We start from the raw sequence: 20916 nt of genomic DNA, 5'->3' as shown, positions 1-20916 counted from the left end.
GTAATTACATACAGACCTAAGTGTACTAGGGCCAAACCCAGGAACAGATCTAGACAGAAGCCAGGACAGCAAGGCTGGCCTCTGTGGACTTAGGCACTTTCCGGATTAGCCAGTCACTTTTAGGATCACAGTTTTGGACATAGACATCTCCAGTCTCTTTAAATACTGTTTTGAGCACCTGCATCCTGGTTTTGGATCTGGCCTTTTTTTATACTCGAGTACATGATGTATCACATTAACATTATGCAAAGACGATAAGAGAAGTGACCCTAAAGTAGAACAAAATGATCATACAACATGATATCACAGCCAAGTCTAGAAGAAGGTATTGTTCTTTTCTGTGCTTGGGTTAGGCACATTTGTTTTAACAGCTTTTAACACTGTATCCCATTTGCTATTCTTGTGCTCTAACTGCCTTTTCCTAAACTTGTGCTGAAATAAATCATTGCTGTCTTCATCCTCAGCCTCTGATACTATCTCCATTTTTTGGATAATCAGTTTAATGAGGTCATGTTGCTTTTCCAACAATGTTGATATATCTTTGAGCCTAAAAAGCAAACAAACAAACAAATACACATCAGACTTTGTCATTTGATTTCAAAGGACATTTAAGTCATTAAAATTACAGATGCAAAAATTGACAGTACTTCACCCTTCTGACAGTACTTAACTAAACCCTTCTGCTAACAAAGACTATTATTTACAATACATTTAATTCTTTAAGCTGAAGTTCTTCTCCATGTTACAGGAAATAGGATTAAAGAACAAATCTGTGGTTCTTGTGAAAAGTAACTTAATATATAGTTAAGATAGAAGCAACTTCACTCTTAAAATAAAGTTGTTGACTGCTCTATCAAAAGTTTTTCCTATTAACCTATTTCCGTAAGAAAAAGGGCAGCAACCAAAAACATTTAGTGAAATTCACAATCACTTTTACAGCATATGAGAAATACTGATGAGGCACTCACTGATCTTTTTCAAAGTGCTATCCAAAGTGCAATTGATGCAATTAAGTAGTTAAACTAATTCAGCATCACACATACAGAACACAGTATCTGTTATCTTTAAGGAAACAGGGAAATAAATGGAAATTGTGACTAGAAACTGTCTTTACAAAACTACCAAAGAGGCATTTGAAAATCTACTTTTCTGAATGTCTACACTCACAAAATTACAACAAGAATTTTGGTGTGACTGAAAAGGTTCTTTGTGAAGAACAGTTGAGGGGCTTTAGATATAGTTTGGTTTTTTGTTGTTTTGTTGGGTTTTTTTAACAAGAAATGGTATTACATCTTAAAATATGTGAAAATCACAAGTAATAAAATGTAAAGCATAAGAAAACCCTGCCCCAAACCAAAATGCAAAAATATGTACACCCCGCACTGACACTAGCTCCAGCAGTAACTGAACTCAGTTTTGAACTCTGATAAAAACACACTGGCAACGTAGTAAGAGTTTTCAGTCAATATTTTCAGAGTACTAAATATGACTTTCCATAGCGATAAGGTCACAAGTTATTCTATTGCAAATAATTTTATAAAATTATAGTTTTCTTCCTCCTCTGTAGGAAAAAAAATCCCAACCAAGGAAGAGTCTGTTTTATGCTGTTTTATATTATAATGATGTAGTATGTATTTGAAGAAAGACTTGCGAAAGTCCATGATTTGCCTGTATATGTAGGGTGTAGTCTCATCATGCTTCAACTCTTGATGAGTCTTTCATGCAAAAAGAATTACTCAATCTGAATCTGTGCCGGTGGACAAAAATTTGGTGGATTTAAAAAAAAAAGGAAAAGGAAAAAAATGGTGAGAAAAAAATGGAGAGAAAACAAGTGCAGGGAAAAGTGAGACTGAGTGAGAAACAATGTGTTTTTCTAGCTGTACATTCATAGTAAGCTTTTTTGAAACCATTCTTATGGATATGTTGGTATTACAAGTAAATCAAGAAAGTACAAAGAATTCCTTCCAAGGCTGTGGGAAACATGCTTTGTTCAAGAGAGAATCAATACCAATTAAATTTTGGGGAAACAATCTGAATCTGATTTACCCAGTGGAAAGTCAGTAACAGATTGTGTATACTTGCAAACCAACTGGAATTACATCACTTGGGAGCTCTGAATAACCCTTGAAAACTTCCATTTGCAACTCTCTAAAATGAAAATACATTTTCTCCATTACTTCAGATTACTTTAGTGAGCAACAAGCTGTGCTGGTTTGGGCTGGGGACAGAGAATTTTAAGAATTTTACTTTTTAGATACAGTATGGAGCTTTAAAATACCTTTAAAAATAGGAGTACATTTGTAATATTGGTTCTACTTTTTTTTAAAACTGTAAAATATCACAAAAATACCTGTATTTCTGCTTCAGAACTTCCAATTCTAGTGTAGTATCAGGGCTCTGTGCATATGTGGTAGAGTCCTCATACCCAAAGCAATATTGGAACACGCTCTAAACAAAACATGGAACCAAACTTAATAGATCCTATAGTCTGACAACAGAATAAATATGTGAACAGATTAATATGCAAACATTGTTCACACAGTGTAAACATTGAAAAGATTTTCTGTTATGATGTTATTTGTTTATATATTAAAAAGTTTGTTTTATAAGAAAATTTGGTCTATCAACAACTGCTCAAATAAAAGAAGAAAAGCCAAAAGGGAGTAATTCTGCTTTTTATTTGAACATCTTTTGTAGCTTGACTTAATAGAGGTACAGTGCACTGACTACTCAAACACTAATTTTATCTGAATACAGCTGCACTCAAACTGATTTATCATTTTCACTGACCTTAGTCAAGGTCTAACCACAATTCCCTTGATGTCAGTTAATAACACAATGTCCTTAGCAGTGTGTGTACAAATTCAATTATCTCTCTTTTTGGTAAGAATTATTCTATCTAATGTCCACCATCTTACCATAAATCCACAGTATCTCGGCCTGTTGGGATATACAGTGATTGATTCCTGGTCCACCCGACTTAAGAACCAAAATGGCAGCTTCTTCTCTAAGTTGGTATGAAGATTAACCTAAATGTGGTTTTGCATTTAGAATGAGATATGTTATCTTACAATAAATACACATTATACGTGAAAATAACAATCATGCCATTTTATTCCATTCACTAGTACTACTCCACACTGCAAACAGTGGTATAATAGCTGAATAGTCCAACCCAGACACTAAAACTACATTGTCATAACCAGTACTGAGTATCATAGCAGAATTAATTTCTCCACATAGATGTGCACTCTTTTTACTAATTTAGTAAAATGAGAATTTAGTCCAGCAGAATGAATTTGGTATCCTTTTGATTTTTGTGTACCTTCTTTCCACTGCATAGAGTCTCTACTAGAAGAAAACTGCAATTTCAGGCTTTGCAGTGACTGATTCTGAGATTCTGGTTTTGGAAAAACTCAAAATTGCTTGAACTGATGGTTGAAAAATTCCTTAAAAATGCATTTGCCTGTGCACTTCCTTGGCAATGACTCGTACGAGTGAAAATGAGATTCAGAATAATATGCCATGTTCAAATTTGCCAAATCTGCTTTACAGATATTCTAAGACAGTTGGGAATGTCATGACAAATCAACTAATTATCTAAAAGGTGTTCTAGCAATGATATGTACTTCCAACATTTGGTGCTCTCATGGTCTGTTACTCACCTGCATTGCAATCCTTTTGAGTGCAGCATATTTTTGTACTTCGGCAATATCACCAACAGCCAAACCAATCTAGAAGAAAGAGAAAGAGTTCATTATCTACTTTTTCATAGTCTGTGATTTCAACTGTATTTCTCTTTCACACTTAAAGAAGAAAATATTCTGGAGTTAAATTACTTTTGCACTTGAATTTGGAAATATTTTTTGTATATTTGTAAAATATGTATCAATAAATGTGGAGAGTGTTTTTACTGACAACACTCTGTTGGTAAGGCACTGAAGTGCTACTTTTGCCAAGAATAACATCCCTTCTTTTACATTCTTCATTACTGCTGGAATGTTAAGAAACCAGTTGATCTCTTGATTAAGTGGAATCATGGCTGCAATAAACAAGTTTAAAAAACACGAGGTTTTTGACTTTTATTGCCCAGCTCAAGTGAAAATGTGATTTCCTAAATAAAATTTCTATTCAGTGGAACATGGCTGAAGATATATTACACATTTTCCCCCCTTTCCACCATTATTGTGTTTTCTGATTCTTAACTTTCAGGTCAGGTTTGTTAGTTGGTTCTATTACTACTTCTGATCGCTGTTTTGTGTTCAGTGAAGATTTGAATTTGGGCTTTATTTTTTTAATTTAAATTATTGTTAGTGTTAGGTTATGACACAACAAGGGATTGAACAAAAATCATTGCTCCTCAATTTTTTTTATCAAGACCTCAGAATAATACATTGCAGCTCAATTCAAATTCCATCAAAGTTATTACCTAAACATATACAAAATACTCCTGCAGGAGTGAGGTGTGGGAAAATACTCAGATGGGGAAACACTGGATGGAAAACAAGTGCAGAGAACAGGGACATTTTAATATGTTACTGAGAATATCTGTTAAATAATGAGTGGCTGTCACTTACTGAAGTAATTCTATACTAGAATTACCAGCACTCTAGAGCTCTCTATACATATTCGTGTTTAACCAATTTTGTATATTAATAAATAGCTTATACTTACTAGCAAGTTCATAAGAAGGATTGGAATAAGCAAGGTAAATATAATGAGAACTGTGTAACTCAGGAATGGATATGGCAATTCACTGCTTAGTAAAGGATCCAGGAATGCATCATGGTAATTAATGTCTCCCAGCATCATTGCAAATGTCTTCATTACAGAAAGCAGAGGTGTGCTGTATGTTTGCTGCAAAAAGAAACATCAAAATAAAGATAAAACCCAACTGATGGAATTTGTAAATAAAGTCTTGACATGCTTTAGTCAAAGATAATATTTATAATGATAAAAGCTTAACTAGAGTATTGAACTAACCTGTGAACCCAAAAGGACAAAGAAACTCAGCCCAAAGGCCAATATCAGGAAAAAGAAAACCACAGCAATCCGAATCAAAGTCCTCAAAATTTCCCAAAACATCACAACATAGATTCCATAGTTCTCAAATCTAGGCAATAAGTAAACAAAAAAGATAGAGAATCAGTCATGGAATAAGACTTCTAAGACAATCCACTCCAACTATTAATCCAGCACAACTATTAATCTAACAACTATTAGTCTACCACTAAAGTATTAAATACTGAGGTTTGAGTCCCTTTCAGTTATTTCTGTAAGGCAGTAAGTAACACTGATTTTCATCTGTGGAAAGGGACGTTGCCTCTCTGAGAGATTCTGTGATGGTAACAAACCTGCTCTACTTTCACATCCAAAAGAGTGCAAGTGATCCTACACACAGCAACTCTAAACTGCATAGTCTTAAATTTAATGCAGAAGAACAGTTTTCAACACAGTATTTTTCATGGATAACATTTATTCCCTCCATAGGCATAGGCAGTACAGTATTGTACCACTGCTACATTCAGAATAAAAAACATTAGCAAACTACTAAAATTTTTTATGCTTCTCAAAGCAACACAGCAACCAAAATAAAGGACAACTGGCACCATAATCCATGTAGCAGCTACATGCTTGATTTAAAAGATTTCACTTTTTACAAGATGTGAAACAAATGATATTATGGAGTTTTAGTGTAATACAAATAATGGAAAACAAACAAACAAAAAGAAACACACTGCTCAGGAAGATAAGGAGAATAGCATGATTTTAAGACACCTGTGTTCCCAACAACAATCTGTTGTTGGCAAGCCTATCCTATTGATTAACACAAAAACTAAATATCAAAACAGGAATTACCATAAAGCAGATTAAATTACTTTTTCTTCCAAACCTGAACTTGTGAATTTATGTCCTCTCTCAAATCCAGGGACCATGAGATTTTTTAAGCTCACAGTAGTAACTGTGAAAATCCCTGTGGGTATCTTTCACTCTGAATGAAGCAATATGTGCAAGACTGAAAAGGTCAAGCTGGAAATAAAGCAAACCCAATATTCTCTTAAATATTAGGCATTTACGAGGCAATATTCAGCTGAAGTCAATGGAATTACAATTTGCTTTGGGAGAAGAGCCTGAATGAGGTAGCAAAAATTATGTGTAGAGTTCTACTGCAACACACTTGAAATAACAGGAAGGCATTTCATCCATCAGCAGAAGAAAGGTTGTGCAATCACCTGTTTACTTTGGAGCAGACAGGACACACCCACTCATTGGTCACCTGAGGCCAGACATGGGGGTGGGGCGTTGAGGAAAAGGTTTGCAGTAGAGGCAAGACCATAAAGGTCCTCTCTTTTGTCATTAACTCTGCTTACAAACCGTGTCCTTAAACATCCCTACTACAGTAAAACACCCCTGAAATTAATCAGCAAATGTTGTGTTTGTCTGTCTGCAAGACTTCGTGGCAGTGATTAGAGCATATGTACAATAAGAATTATGCAGTGTTACCACATGCAGTCCTGCTCAGACACAAATGTGTTTAATTTGTCTTAAGCACTATACCCACAATATTTTTTTCCTCCACCCAGCTCTCCTGCAGTTCATAACTCTTGGAAACTATTGTACCAGTGACATGATTTAAGATAATTAAGGGCAATAAACAGACATGATGTCAACTCAAGAAACTTACAATGACATCAACTGCAATTCTTTTACAGGACACTGCGGCATAAAGTCAAACATGCCATTTAATACGGGAAATGATAAAGGAATTTACCTTCTCCCAGGTATTACTCATAAAACCTGACTTCCTAATGCCATTCATAATTCATATCCTTCTGGGTTCTTTTAAAGTCAAAATCTATACAGTGTAGTGAAAGATGATTTAAAAAAAGATAAAATTCAGCATGGCTGTGCTTAATTAACATTAAAATAAATATTGTTATTTCTATAGTTGCTATAACATATGTTGTGATGGTCTACATGAAAAACACTGAAAATGACTCTACAGTTCATCAGAGATAAAAAATTCCCATGGTCCTAATCTGGAAACTTCTATAGTTTCAAAATAAAAAATACAAAATGGGACTCTCAAACTTGATCTGTCACAATTTGGGATATGTAAAATATCTGAAAACATTAAAATATTTTATTGTAAAGCCTGTAAAATTTTTTTACCGTTGAAGATAAAGCAAGAAGTTCATCCAGGACAAGTACACAGCAATTGCTCCACATTCCCACTGCAAATGAGCTGGTGTATTAATAAATAAAGAAGATACAAAAATTATGCTTGTAGTATAAATGGTCCAGTCCAGTAGATTGGAGTAATCCAACAAATATTTCAATTTCTAGGATTTAAGAGAGAAAGGTTAATATTTACCAGTTATCCATCATTAAAACACTGAATTCAATACACTATTTAAATTCACCATTCAAAATCAGTTTTAATCATTATATATATAAATTAAAAAGTATAAATTGACATTTGACTATTAATCAGGAAAAAACCAGATAATTTCAATATTATACAAACTGCCATGCAAGTACATTGTCTGATTAATGTTATTTCTCTCTGTACTAACCTGCTGAATCAGCTGAAATATTTCTTTGCAGATGCCCAGTAAACTCATAATTAAAACTAAACACATACACACCCTTGTGAAGTATGAGTCCTGCAACAAAAATCAGAGCACAAAAGAAATTAGAAATTATTAAAGGAATGTTAATTTGATCTCTACCTATTATATATACATTATATTGCCTGTTAGCTTGTATCATATACTTATTACTATCTATATTCTGTCTAATTAATATTTATTGTGAAATCCATGTTCTGGGTTGAGCTGTATATGTGATCTCATGATTTTTTCATAGATTAGGATATCTTCATGAACCTTTGATATCCCTTGAATTTATTTTATTTCGTATTTCTACTAGCATATATTTTCTGAGTTCCTGTTTCAGTTTTATTCTTTTTCTCTCGTGTGAATCTTTTTTCTTCAATATTAAATAAATATTATTCACTTCAGGGAAAAAACTGAAGTAACCATGTACTAAATAGAAATTTCTCAGAAAAAAATAAGAAATGGGAACTGAAAATTATCTAAACTGAACATTATCTATCAGCAGAGGTTGCTGCTGAATGTTTAGAAATATATACTTCAATTTTATTCCATAGAGTTGCTAGATCATAAATTAATCTAGACATTATTTAAGTAATCATACCTTTTTGCTGTAAAAATCTTAAACAGTTTGTAACTACTAACAAAAAGTACCTCATATTCTAATGGTCTTGCTTCATAGAGCTCTGTTCCATTCAAAGGTCTTCCTGGTTGTATGTGAGTGACCAGAAGAGTCAGTGGGATGAGACCAAGAGAATATATGCCTAAATTCATTAAATGTGCTCGAAACCCATAGGCCATCCTTGAAAGTGAAAATGTTAAAGTTACAACACTTTTCAAATTTAGAAGAGCATGCATTCAAATTTAACAGTCAATAATATCTTCAAGACGAGGAAATAAACATTTCCTAAAATGTCCCTTTGTGATGAATGTGTTCATCACTTATGTGGACAAAAGTGTATTTGCCACTCTGAAAAACCATTCCTTTCACTTTTACTTGGCAACCTAATTATATATTTTATAACAAAGAGGAAACAAAGATAATAGCTGCCTTTGTTGTAAATATCAAAAAATCTTTACTAAATACTAAGTTGTACTTTATGGAAAAGACATTTGCTCAGTCAGCTCTATAAACATGCACATTTTAATAAACAAATTTCAGGCAAAACAGTCCTTATCTTGACACGCAGTATTATATTTTATATCCACTGAAATAGACCAACCATTTCATAAGCAAATATTCTTTACACACAGGATGACTGAGTAGCTCCATGCGATTGTGGCGCACCATGGCCTGCAAAATACAAGTACAGAAGGGTCAAACTTAATTCATCCAGGCAAGCAAAGTGCTTAAAAAAACTGGCTAGGCCACCTTTTTTACCTGATTATTAGCCTAATGAAAAGTAAAATATGTGTAAGATATTGCAAAGTTCTTTTGATTAAGCACCTGGCCCAAACCCATCACTGTCTTGCCCTCTCTGCCTGCTAAGGCATTCAGTTTCTCTGCTGAGAATCTGTTAGTCTATTTCAAGCTTCAAAAATTATACAGACTATTTTCAACTACACCTGTGAGACCAAGTTTTACATTCAGTGAGAAAAATATTTATTTATTTATTTATTATTAGACAGTATAACAATGAATTGTCAACAGGAATCCCAAAAAGCAAACATATTAAGCCAGAAAGTTTGTTATATAGACAAAGAATGAGAGAACAGATTGTAATGCTACAAAACTAGCAAATTTGTTTCATATTATAAATATTTTGCAATTACCATATGAAACAAATAACTTGTCAGGTTTTTTAGTGCCTTACATTCCAGTGCATGGTCACTGGAATGACTGGAGTGTGGTTTTCTTTGATGTACTACCTGCACGTACAGTACAATATCTTGAGCATTCATAGCTTTATCTAAATCTAAAAGAAATTTTATTTATTACTTAGAACTTTGGCCCATACTTAATTTCAATATCCTTTCAATATACAAAGCCATGGGCTTTGGAGAAGAAATATTATGATGAAAAATTTCATTTTATCTAAACCAAGACAGCGGGCAATGATGTCAGAGTAAAACTTACATTTAAAGTGGTAAGTGGTTCATAGAAAATATCTTCACCATCCTTTACTTTCTTGTTAAGTGTCAAGGGACACTGAAGATATCTGAAGTTGTATTCAATCTATATAATACACCAGAAGTTAAATATAATGCAAATTATTATCTCAGTCTTAGATGATGTTCTTAATACAAAAAAGTCTATCTTTTAGAGAGCATATTGTGTCAAGGTAGTCAGAATCAAGATGTATATTCATTGTTAGCTGAACACATGTCATCAAGGTACACATCTGTGACTGCAAGATGTTTAAATGAACAGCCATTTTGAATTTAAAAAAAAAGTGTACATTTCTTGCTAAAATATTACAATTAAGAAAGGTCATTTTCATAACCATGATTTTTTAATGCCAACTTTAAAGAAAAGCTTGTCTTTAAAAGTTATATGGCTTTGATAATGCAATATAAAGAAAATGCACAGTAGCAAAATATTTGCAAGTTTTCTGTTAATGATGTGGATACAATCCAATATAATCACTGATAAGGTCATTTTCAATATGGTTGCAAAGGTAACATAACTGGAGAACATTCATGTCTCCCTAGCATTAAAAGCAATCTACTGCTTGAGATTTTCAACAAGTATTTACAAAACAAAGAAACATGTTGAACTCAAAAGTATTGATGACATTTGCACTACTTATTGTAAGCACACTTTCAGTATTCATAAATAGATATTACATGTCTTCTCTCACTGCTATTTTGAAATACCCATAACCTCTGATACCCAGCTTGATTGCAGAAATTACCACAGCAAAGATACAGTTTATGGATTGTAGAAGTTTAATGTCACACTTATTAAAATATGTAAGCATGAAGATTACAGAAACTGAACTTCAAACTATTTACAGTCCAAAGGATAAAATAAGATCTGTCTCCTGCGTTCTGTGTAAAGATCTGAGATTCATCTACAACAGTACCTTATATATATGAGCTTGACATGTACATTAAAATATATGTTTTGTACTTTCCCAGACTTTTTCATCTACTTACATAGAAGTCTCGACTTGTCTTTTCCTCTGAAGACTCAATTATGCAGTTGTCCAACACCAGCTTTGCAGATGAACAGAAAAGTGAATTAAGGTGATATAGACAATGTTCAACAGAAAGAATATGTTTAGACCAGAAGAAAATGACTGTCAAATACAACGATCAGCTAACAGAAGTGATGACAGTCAGTTTTTATGATGTAGGTTTTGAAGACATAAAATTCTAGAGTTTTCCTGTAGGAGTTAAATGTAAATGCTGTTTACAAGGCTACATGCCAGTTTACCAGTATGAAGTGTGAATAGTTTATGAATACCTATATAGTAATTACCTATCCTCTGAACAGAGAGAGACACAGTTCTCCCAAGATTTTAGAAGCTGTGGGAAACTTAGAGGAAAGAATTCAAACAACTATTATCTCTCTTTTTGTAACCGTTGTTTATAGATTTAGTTCTCTGGACTGTGCTACTTATAGCTCACCAATAGTGTGAGAGAAGATTCCTAAAAGCCAGTCAGGTCTTAGGTCCACCATTGTTTCTATAAGAACCACAGATTTTTAATAATAAAGTGCCTTTCCATGCCTTCTGATGATAGAGTCTCTGTAACACCTTTGCCTGTCCCCAATACCCCCTCAGTGATATATGTGTGTACCACTTGCTATTTTATTTAAAAATCATTTCTGCTGTGTCATTTAGCAGTTAGTTAAGAGAGTGAAAATATCTCAGATGATTTTGAACCCAATTCACTTATGACTCTCATTCCATCTATACATAATTTTTATGTTACTTTTTATAAATCTATTGATCTCAGGAAGCTAGGAACTTTTCTAATACAGAACTTAAACTGGACAAACTGAAACTATCACTAAAATACTATAAAATAATTTTGTGAACTTCTTTCTATTTTATAATAATACGTATTAGAGAGCACAGCAAACAGAAGAATGAATGCAGAACAACAAAGGTTATTTTGTGAAGTTGTTTCTTTAACATGTGCAGAAAACTTACTTTAAATGAATCAGGAAGATACTCAACCATTTCCAACAAAGGACACTTATTGGCACTGGAAGAGTGAGAGAAAGTCACAACAGCTTCTTCCCATCTGCAAAAAATTATTTCAGATAATAGAAAATTAAGTCATTAAAGCTGCTCTAAATTAACTACTTTTAGATTATTTGAGTTTCATTTAAGATATTAAAAAGCATAATGTATAATGTGCTAATTTTATGCATTATTAAATGGAAACTAAGATGTCTTGGGAGTAGCTGAGTAATATTCTGGACACTTCTGTAAGAATGATTCATGTTAAATTCTGTTATCAATTAAACAGAAATGTTTCAACTATGCTAAGGCCTCCTAAAAAATATGAAACTGGAACAAACTTTGGAATCTTGGGTTACAAAATTACGCAAATAATAATAAATACAGTGAAATCCTGTCAGTATTCCTGTAACTCTTACCAAAAGATGTCATCATTAGGCAATGGTGCATTGCTTTAATCCAAAAGTGGGGCTTCACTATGCCTTAACCTAAAATATTCTAAACTGCAGTTGAAATGCTACATTTTAAAATAACTGCATCATTTAAAAGAATGATTTTTAATTAAATCTCTTGAATGATTTCAGTTGTATTCACATTTTGATTAAAATTTTTTAGGCATTAAAGCATTATGTGAAAGGTCAAAATTATTTCTGATGGCTTCTACATGGTTTTTACATACAGAACCCAAACACTCAGTGTAATATGAAAAGCAGCTTGCCATATGTCTGATGTCCATTACAATTATGCCATTTTTTATTTGTGCTCATTAGAACAGAACATAACCTCTGGAATTGTAAAATAAGTACTCAGTTTTACTTATTACACAACAGATTTTCAGAACTTGATCTCATTTAAGAAAAGTGAAACAAAACACGTGGGCAAACAAATTGAAGAAGAGTTTTCTCTATACTTTACCTTTTGTGCAAAATGACAGCAGACACCACATCTTTTCTCCTATTGTGTATTGCCTCATGGAAAAAAGAAGCCACTGCTTTGTTGAACAGAATTTTTGCACCATAGTCAAGAAGTAACCTCACTGCTTTTGCATGTCCTTCTCGTGCAGCCAAGTGCAAAGCTGTGTTCTGTGCAGACAAGCAGTACATGAGTAATTTTAAAAAAGTACATTTCAGTGCTTTCCCACATTGAAAAGCCACGTGCTTTTCTCAGCTGCAGGTCTCGAATGCTTTCACTAGCAACAGAAAACATTAGAATATTGTCAGATTCTGACAGAGATTACAGACATGTTCTTTATGCCTACAGCTACACTAGGGCAAAATCTGAAGAGGAAATTCACTATAGGTAAGATCATGAATATCTTTTAGTTTTGTAATTAATGAACTTCAAGTCACAAAGAGGTAAAAATCATGGCATCTACAGACACAGAACACCTTATTTGATAATCAACAAGAGAAGCATCCAATTATATTCAGATGTGCTCCTTCAAAAAAAATCTGCAAGAAAATCTGAGAGGGCAATTTTGTAAGTGGAATATTTATTTTTTCTTTAGATTTTTCATAAAAGTAAAGGAATCAGTGGTTTAGGAATCAAGAAACACTAAAACTGACATTTGAGAGTCTTCTGAGCACAGAATCTGCACACAGATTTTTCCAATTGAAATTAAGGACTTCTCATAAATTGAAATTAAGGCTTCTCATAAATTTAAACTCAAGATTTGTTTCTAATCTAGTACTTTAAATGTTTTCAACACCAGTTCTCAAGAGAAATTAGCAACAGCTTCTGTGTTGAGAATTAAACAGCTCTTTAAAATGATCACCCTCTATTTCTGGTGGGACAGGTTCGTACAAGAGGCCTTCAATCCTTGAAAGGGATTCTGTCTTGACCTAAAACACACTACATCTGTCCAAACTCCAGAGCAAGACAGGTGCTGTTTTTGTTGGACATCACTGTGCAGTGTATTTCAAACAACATGTTAATGAGCTATAGTTGATACCAGATTTTTTCACATCTGTGTAAGTTCTTTAAATTTGCATTTGCAGTGTTTGTACTACATTGCTAAAATATTCTTGCATTGTATAGGGGGCAAGAGGAACATGTCTAATACATTCAGTGATTCATGTTTTCTATTAGAATATTTGAATCTATTTTATCTCCTGCTTAAAAGAATTGGATAAAAATTTCAGCAATCATATATTTATCCAAGAAATCTTTTATCACTGAGTCTGCCACAGGAAATAAAATATTACACATATAATGCGCAGTGGAAAACTACCAATAGCCTAGCCCTGACATCTCTTCTAGAAGTAAGAGCAGACAAGAAACAAATAATGTTAACACATACCCCTTCTTCATCCACTTTGTCAGTACACTTCACATTAGTATCCAAAATTATCTGCATTGTGCGAGTGTATCCTCCGAAGGCAGCATGGTGCAGGGCTGTCCAGCCTTTATAATCACTTACATGCAATGGTATAAAATTAGAAATTATAAATAAAAAAGCTTTTTATAAATTTAAAGTGAATATAAATGCCTGCTCCTTTGACTCAGAGGTCTTTTCTTTGGCATGACTGCTGCAGAGATGCCCATACATTCTGTCAAATATTATGTGATGATCAATGAAGAAGCAGAAGGCTCAACTCAATAAGAGTACTTAGATCTCTCCCTTTTCATCTTTTTCTGAGATCTGAGGATCTTTGACCTGAAGGCAGAACTTACAGTGCAAGGCAGAATGCCTGTGAACTAAGAAACCCTTCTCAAGCCTGTGAGTGAAGTTGAAATGATTGTAATATTTCCAAACCATTTTTTTTCTCATGAAAATGTTCAATAATCTTCTCTCAGTTGGATTTAGAGAAACCTAGCATTAGAAGCCTTGGTTTTACAGCTAGCTATTCTCTGTTTTGCAAGTATTTTATAACCATACTCTTACACCATATGTTTGTATTTGCATATATTAATATACCAATTATTTTAATATACTGTATTTATATTTGTATTGCATTAACTTCCCAGCAGATGAACATAAAACATAGGGGGATAGGGTTTTTTTTTGGCTTAATGAATGAAAATCTGTATACTTACCAGAGGAAGAGAGCCCCTCTCTTCAGAAGAAACTGAACTACCTTCTCATGACCATTCTGGGCTGCCAAGTGAAGGGGAGTCATTCCCTTCTTATCACCTTCATTCAAAAGTCTTGTGTCTTTCATGTCTCTGATAAGTCGTTGACAGGTATTGATGCGCCCATAGCTTTGCAAGATGCACAAAATTAATGCACAGAAATTAATGTCAGAGACACAGGGATGAAAGGCAAGGCATGGATTCCATGGTCTGCACTGTGCTACTCACCTGGCAGCAAAGTGTAAGGGTGACTTCTTGTCCCTGCTCTTGGAGTAGATGGAAACGTTGAGGCTGAGTAAATTATTTACAGAGAGGGCCACACCTTGTCTGCATGCATAATGCAATGGAGTGCATCCTTCATTATCTTCATCCACTACAAGACTTTTAATATGTTCCATCTGTTATCCCCCAAGAGATACCCCAAAAAAAATGCACAGAATTACATCTTTATTTCTTCTGCTCCATAGTTTCTAATAGTTTGCAACAACAGGATTAATACTCTAAAGCAGTATCTAAAAATAATAAATAAATTTAAAATAAAATTTAGGAACAAAGAGCACCGTTTTTATCTGCTGATTTGTGGGTCACCATTTTTTCAAACAACTACTCTTCAAAGAGCATAGGAGTTTATCATCCTGCATCCTCACTGCAAACCATTCACAGCGCAATAAAGGAAATTCTTCTTTGCTGCCATTCCAATGCAACGCTCACTGCTGGCAGTAGAAGGCTTGTACCAAACCTAAAGGCAGTCTTATAGTCTGCATTCAGTAGCAAAACCTCTGACTGTCAAAACCCAGCAGTTCAGTTTTACAGTGTTAATTTATTTCCCCTATTTCTTTTTCATATTCATTTCCCCATTTTCCTTGTCTAATGCTATCCTATAACCTTTGTTTAAGCAACTAAAAAACTCCTCCCACCATCTTATCCACTTACTTGTCTGAATTATTAATATGATCAATAATCAGAAAGTCAATGCTGAGGCTTATCATCACTGTTTTAAAACTGATCCACTACATCTGGGAGGTTAAATCCATTCTGAATAACAATCAAAGGTGTTCACAGATTTCAGCACATGTTGTAATGTTGATTCACATTTAAAAGGCTATTTCTGGAGCTCTGGAGGCCAGCAAATTTAATTTTTTCAGACAAGCTTGGGCTCTATCAATATGAGTGCTTCATTTCAACATAGCCAAATAAAAATCTATGTTTGAAATATTTTTAAAAACCAAATCCAAGACTTCATTATGGTCCAGTCCACAGAAAGCTCCTGCAGAATATGCTGCAAACTATTTTTAAAGTTCTAGATCTTGAGTGATTATGAGCATGTCTCCTGGCTTTACTGCATGCAAGCTGGGAAAACAGAAGTAAGAAGTTCTATATTGTATTGCCTACCTCTTGAGCTACTCAATCCCCCAACAGCAAAATAATTTATGGGGTTATGTTATTCCTTTGCCTGGCAATAAGAAAACTGTATTATTTACTTTGAAATGTTTTCATGAGAGATATGTGATATGTACCTCTTCAAACCATTTTTTGTGACACTAGACTATTTAGTAATTATCAAAAAATTTTACAGAATACCAAAATAAAATGGTAGTTGCTTTTTTCTTTACATTTTCCTAGAAAGGGTAACAAAGACATAAACTGAAGCTTACTGTACCTGCAGATATTTCTCATTCAGATGCTGTAATCCTCCAGGCTGCAACACGGTCAAATGCAAGAAATTCCGACCAAGGTGATCTTTTAATGACACATTTGCTCCTAAATAAATATGGAAATAAATATCAGCAACTTCAAAACTGCTGGTTTTTGGCACTACATAATGATGTTTAAGACAAAGGAACAAATGTTGAACTAATGTTTATTAATCTATCAAATTTTATAAAATAATTCTTATAAATCTATAAAATATTCTTTCAAGTCAACCTTGTAACATATAATTTTGTTTCCCAAAAATATCACCCCTAATTATACTCAGCTTTCAGCATTTTCTTGTGTATGCATTTTGTATTTCATCTAAGCAGCACTAAGTTTTATTTATGGGGCCCTTACGTTCCAAGATGCTGATCAAGAGGAAATTTAAAGATGCCGGTAGTCATCTCTTCTAATCTTTAAAGCTGTAACCTTTTTGCAGTTTCAAAACTTACTGTAAGGTTTTTAAAGAAAATCAGTTATACTATTAACAAGAGGAAATACAGTAATAATCATTAAGTTGCACCAAAATGCAGCAGATGAAAGAGATAAAGCTCAAATGTTTTCAAGGTGACTGTGATTTTATAAAATCCCAGGTAAGGATTAAATGGTGGGCTTTAACATTTAAAGATTGCTGGTATGAAACACAGGTCTGTTTAAGTGCTGTATTTATTCTGCAGTTCTGTTTACTTTGTGAGCTCCTAAGGAGGGCAGGGATGAAGTGCCAGCGCCACCTCCACCTTGAGAAGCATGGCACATGGCACACACAGCCTGTTCTACAGCCTGTTCATGCTGTAGTGGAAGGGGTGAAATCACCACACCAATCCTTCCTTTATCTCGGGGGACACCAGCAGTGTGCAGCTGTTTTGCTCAGCTGCTCCTGGGCTGGATGCTGAAGTAGTGAAGTCAAATTGAGAGGGAAGCTGGATGCAGAGTTTTTAAATGAATGAATCAAGCTCAAAGAAAATATATATACATATATATGTATATATGTATATATGTATATGTATATGTATACGTATATGTAGTATGTGTATATTCCTTTTTACCTTTAGAAAGCAGTAAGTTCACAATTTTCCATGATGCACAGGAAGTGGCCAGCAGAAGCGGGGATCGACCTTCTATGTCAACACTATCAATATTAGCCCCCTGAGAAAAAGAATTCCAAGTTTATGGTGAATAATGAATAAATGGAACTTTAAAATGGTGCTGCCCTTTATAAGCACAGCAGAAACACAGGCATTCTTATTAATTCCAGATGGTCCAGATAAGTAATTTCACATTACGTAAATAAACAAACAAAAAATCAAAAAATAAGTAAACACATTATATCTCTCCATAAAACTACCAGGCTTTTTAACCATCAGCCACAGTCCAGTCATCTATATATAAAAAAAATTCAGATGCCAAAATAACAGTGGCCTACTTCTAGGTGTACTGAACCTACAGCTCATGATCTTTTGTTAGAGAACCTTTCCATGTATTCTTAATATTAAATTCCAAACTGAAAACTCTAACTTGAAAATACCAGGATTGATGCTGTGGAAAAATGCAAAAATGGCCCTTTCAATGATGTGGTCTTACCTATCAAACAATTACCAGAAAAAGATCTTTCTAAACCTCTACACTGTATGAACACAATTCAAGAAGTAATGCATCCAGAACTTAGTATAGTTCAATCTGCATAGCTCAATCTATATTAGTTTTCTATCCTTCAGCATAAGTGATTTGAACCAAGTCCATTTTGATGCCAAAGCAGCTGTATCAACAGGGGCATATTTTATTCTGTGTTGTCTACTTTTGCACTGACACATATTGCCAGGACAGTATGGTCACTATAGTCACAGTATCACTATAGTCATATCAGCAAAATACTACTATAAGCATAAATATATTTATCTAAAAAATCCCACCACGGGAGCAGGAAGATACACACAAATGAACCAATGAGATGTATGTATATTTAATGACAGTTTAGATATCATTTTTTCTAGATACTGAGTTGCAAGTCAAACTTGATGAGTTGAACAAAGTACACAAAAAAAAATCTATTTTATTTCAGATAATATCCAAAGATGATTGAAAAAAAAATCGATGGCAGTTTTTCCATTAACTTGAATCATCTTTGGGTCCAGTCTTAATTTGAGAGAGAATTAATAACAATCCTGAGTAATATTTACTTTCCAGAATGGTAACACCTGTAACGTGGTAATAAGAAGCACATAATAAATGTGCAAAGATTACCACAGAGAATAGGGAGTTTACAATGTATGTTCATTAAATATTTGGGAGTAATATATGCAAGACCCTTTCCCCATTAACCTTTCTACAAGGTCAGACAACATCTTAAAAATTATTTTTTTTTTATTAAGAAACAGATCTTTTGTGTCCAAGTGTCTCATTTATTTCAATGAATACAGGGCAGCAATTTCTAGCTCCTTATGTAATACTCAATCACCTTCTCACCAGCTAACATAATTGCTCAGCTTTCAGTAAAATGAATTTTGCAGCATTCATAAATACTTATCTCAGTAAGAAGTAACTTCTATATCACCACATATATTTACCTTATTTATGATACAGCTAAATTGAGAGTTTGGAAAATAGTTTTTGAACTTCATTTAATTTTTCATTTCTGTTGCCCCAAATGCATTAACATAAATGAATTAAACAGATATTAATATAAAAACAATCATGCCAATTTTGTAAATGTCAATTATTATTTATACCTATTTGATCTTTCATTTTCCTTTTAGAAAAAATGAATTAAAAGGGGAAAAAATTCCAAAAAACGGGAAGAAAATACGCAAAATCACTGCTTATTTATTTTGAGCAAAATGTGAATATTTAATGTGTAAATTAAATAGATGTTGCTCTTTACTAAAACTGGAAAACCTTTATGAACTGGAATTTGCTAGTTCTCTCAGGCAGTAACATTGCTGTTACTTTTTTCCCCCTCATGGACACCCCAGCAGAGGCAGAACTCCACGATCTTGCCAGGAGTCCGAGGGAGGACGCAGCACAGGTTGTACATTTAACACTCCACTGACTCCAACTGACACATTTTGATCCATTCTCAGACAGGGAAAACTAAAACAGTCCTAAGGCATCAAACATGACATACCTTATATGGAAAGCCAAAGAAATCCTCAGCAAACCTTCTATGGAAGAGGCCAAACTAGACAAATTGCGCTCAAGGAACGAAAGTTTATTCTTAGCAAATGCAGTGTTAAAAATATTTATGATAAAATGTTTTGCACACACAAGCTTCCACATGCAAAAAACTTGTACCCGCATTTCTCAGGTAATAAGTTTTGTTGACAGTTGGTTTTGTCAGACAAGTTTGAGTAGTCAAACCTCACCATTTTGTATTTAAATCAAAAGCAAGCCCAGCATCTAGTTCTAACTAAATCAAATCTCCATAACAAACTTTCTGAGAAAAGCAAAACTGTATGTAGAAGATAATTGCTTTTAGTATAATTGCCATGAAATGAAGCAAAACACACATAAAACAAAAAAGAAATCTGATGATTTCTGAAAATGTCCTCAGCTGAGAGGGGCACAAAATGATTATGATACATAGTTTAATTGGCACAAATGGACATAATTGGGAACATAGCCAGTAGCTATGGACAAATTGGGAACATAGCCAGTAGCATGCCTGATTATATTTCTTCTCTTTATTCTTCATAATTATCCACTGAAGAAATACAACCAAACTACACAGAATAAAATTTTTTTCTACATCATACACACACTTTCATATATGGCTATGTTTTCCCATATTAATTGTATGTACATTCTTTAAAGAACTGATTTATATCTTGATAAAAGTCAGATGAAATTCTATGCATGTTTAGCATTTTTTTATATTTCATGTCTGAAGAGTGTAGAATGACCAGACCACTTCACCATATTTGGTAAAAGATGTTCATGAAATTTTTTTGAGTAAGTAAAATGGAAATAAAAATGTAAGATTTCATCCTCTGTAACTGTGGGATGATATTATGGATCAACAACTGTAGCTCTCAATTATACATTATGAAATGTATATATCTACCTATCTAATTAGCCTATACCTGAGAACACATTCTATTTAATGATTTTCTCTATGCAGCAATAGATAGCAATAATCTCTCTAAACATGTTGCTTGATTAAATATTTACCATTGAAATCAAATACTCCGCCAGTTCATAATGATCAAACAGTGCTGTTCTGTGGAGAAAAATGCAAAAATACAGTAATATTAGAAAGGACAAAGACATTTTAAGCCAAAGAATAGCATTCTTCTCCATTTTCTAATATTTTCAAATAAATCAATTTTAAAATAAAAAGACAGAGGTATACCCTTATTACATAATTCATCTTAATAAACTGGTTTTATATTTTTGCATGGAGTTAT

The 20916-nt window shown here is 33.6% G+C and overlaps 1 protein-coding gene across 1 annotated transcript in view; it reads right to left on the bottom strand.

Annotated features, from left to right (window-relative positions):
- Positions 1-315: 315 nt before the first annotated feature.
- The window catches only part of TRPA1 (transient receptor potential cation channel subfamily A member 1), a 31063-nt gene continuing 10462 nt past the window's right edge, over positions 316-20916 (bottom strand). Inside the window, exons 9-28 of the mRNA XM_054285177.1 lie at positions 20681-20729; positions 17563-17662; positions 16482-16582; positions 15050-15219; positions 14786-14950; positions 14049-14163; positions 12665-12831; positions 11717-11810; positions 10716-10775; positions 9694-9792; positions 8840-8910; positions 8271-8418; positions 7578-7667; positions 7174-7343; positions 4984-5113; positions 4675-4857; positions 3666-3734; positions 2919-3029; positions 2351-2448; positions 316-547 (exon numbers count right to left, since the gene is read on the bottom strand). Of these exons, the coding sequence (XP_054141152.1) occupies positions 316-547; positions 2351-2448; positions 2919-3029; positions 3666-3734; positions 4675-4857; positions 4984-5113; positions 7174-7343; positions 7578-7667; positions 8271-8418; positions 8840-8910; positions 9694-9792; positions 10716-10775; positions 11717-11810; positions 12665-12831; positions 14049-14163; positions 14786-14950; positions 15050-15219; positions 16482-16582; positions 17563-17662; positions 20681-20729 (2422 nt within the window). The remainder of the gene's footprint in view (positions 548-2350; positions 2449-2918; positions 3030-3665; positions 3735-4674; positions 4858-4983; positions 5114-7173; positions 7344-7577; positions 7668-8270; positions 8419-8839; positions 8911-9693; positions 9793-10715; positions 10776-11716; positions 11811-12664; positions 12832-14048; positions 14164-14785; positions 14951-15049; positions 15220-16481; positions 16583-17562; positions 17663-20680; positions 20730-20916) is intronic.

The sequence above is a fragment of the Melozone crissalis genome, unplaced genomic scaffold, assembly GCF_028551555.1.
Source record: "Melozone crissalis strain CALT ecotype California unplaced genomic scaffold, PUWL_Pcris_2 ptg000042l_1, whole genome shotgun sequence".
Lineage (NCBI taxonomy): Eukaryota > Metazoa > Chordata > Aves > Passeriformes > Passerellidae > Melozone > Melozone crissalis.
Note: the sequence above shows the minus strand (reverse complement) of the source record. Positions and strands in the feature narration are given on the sequence as shown.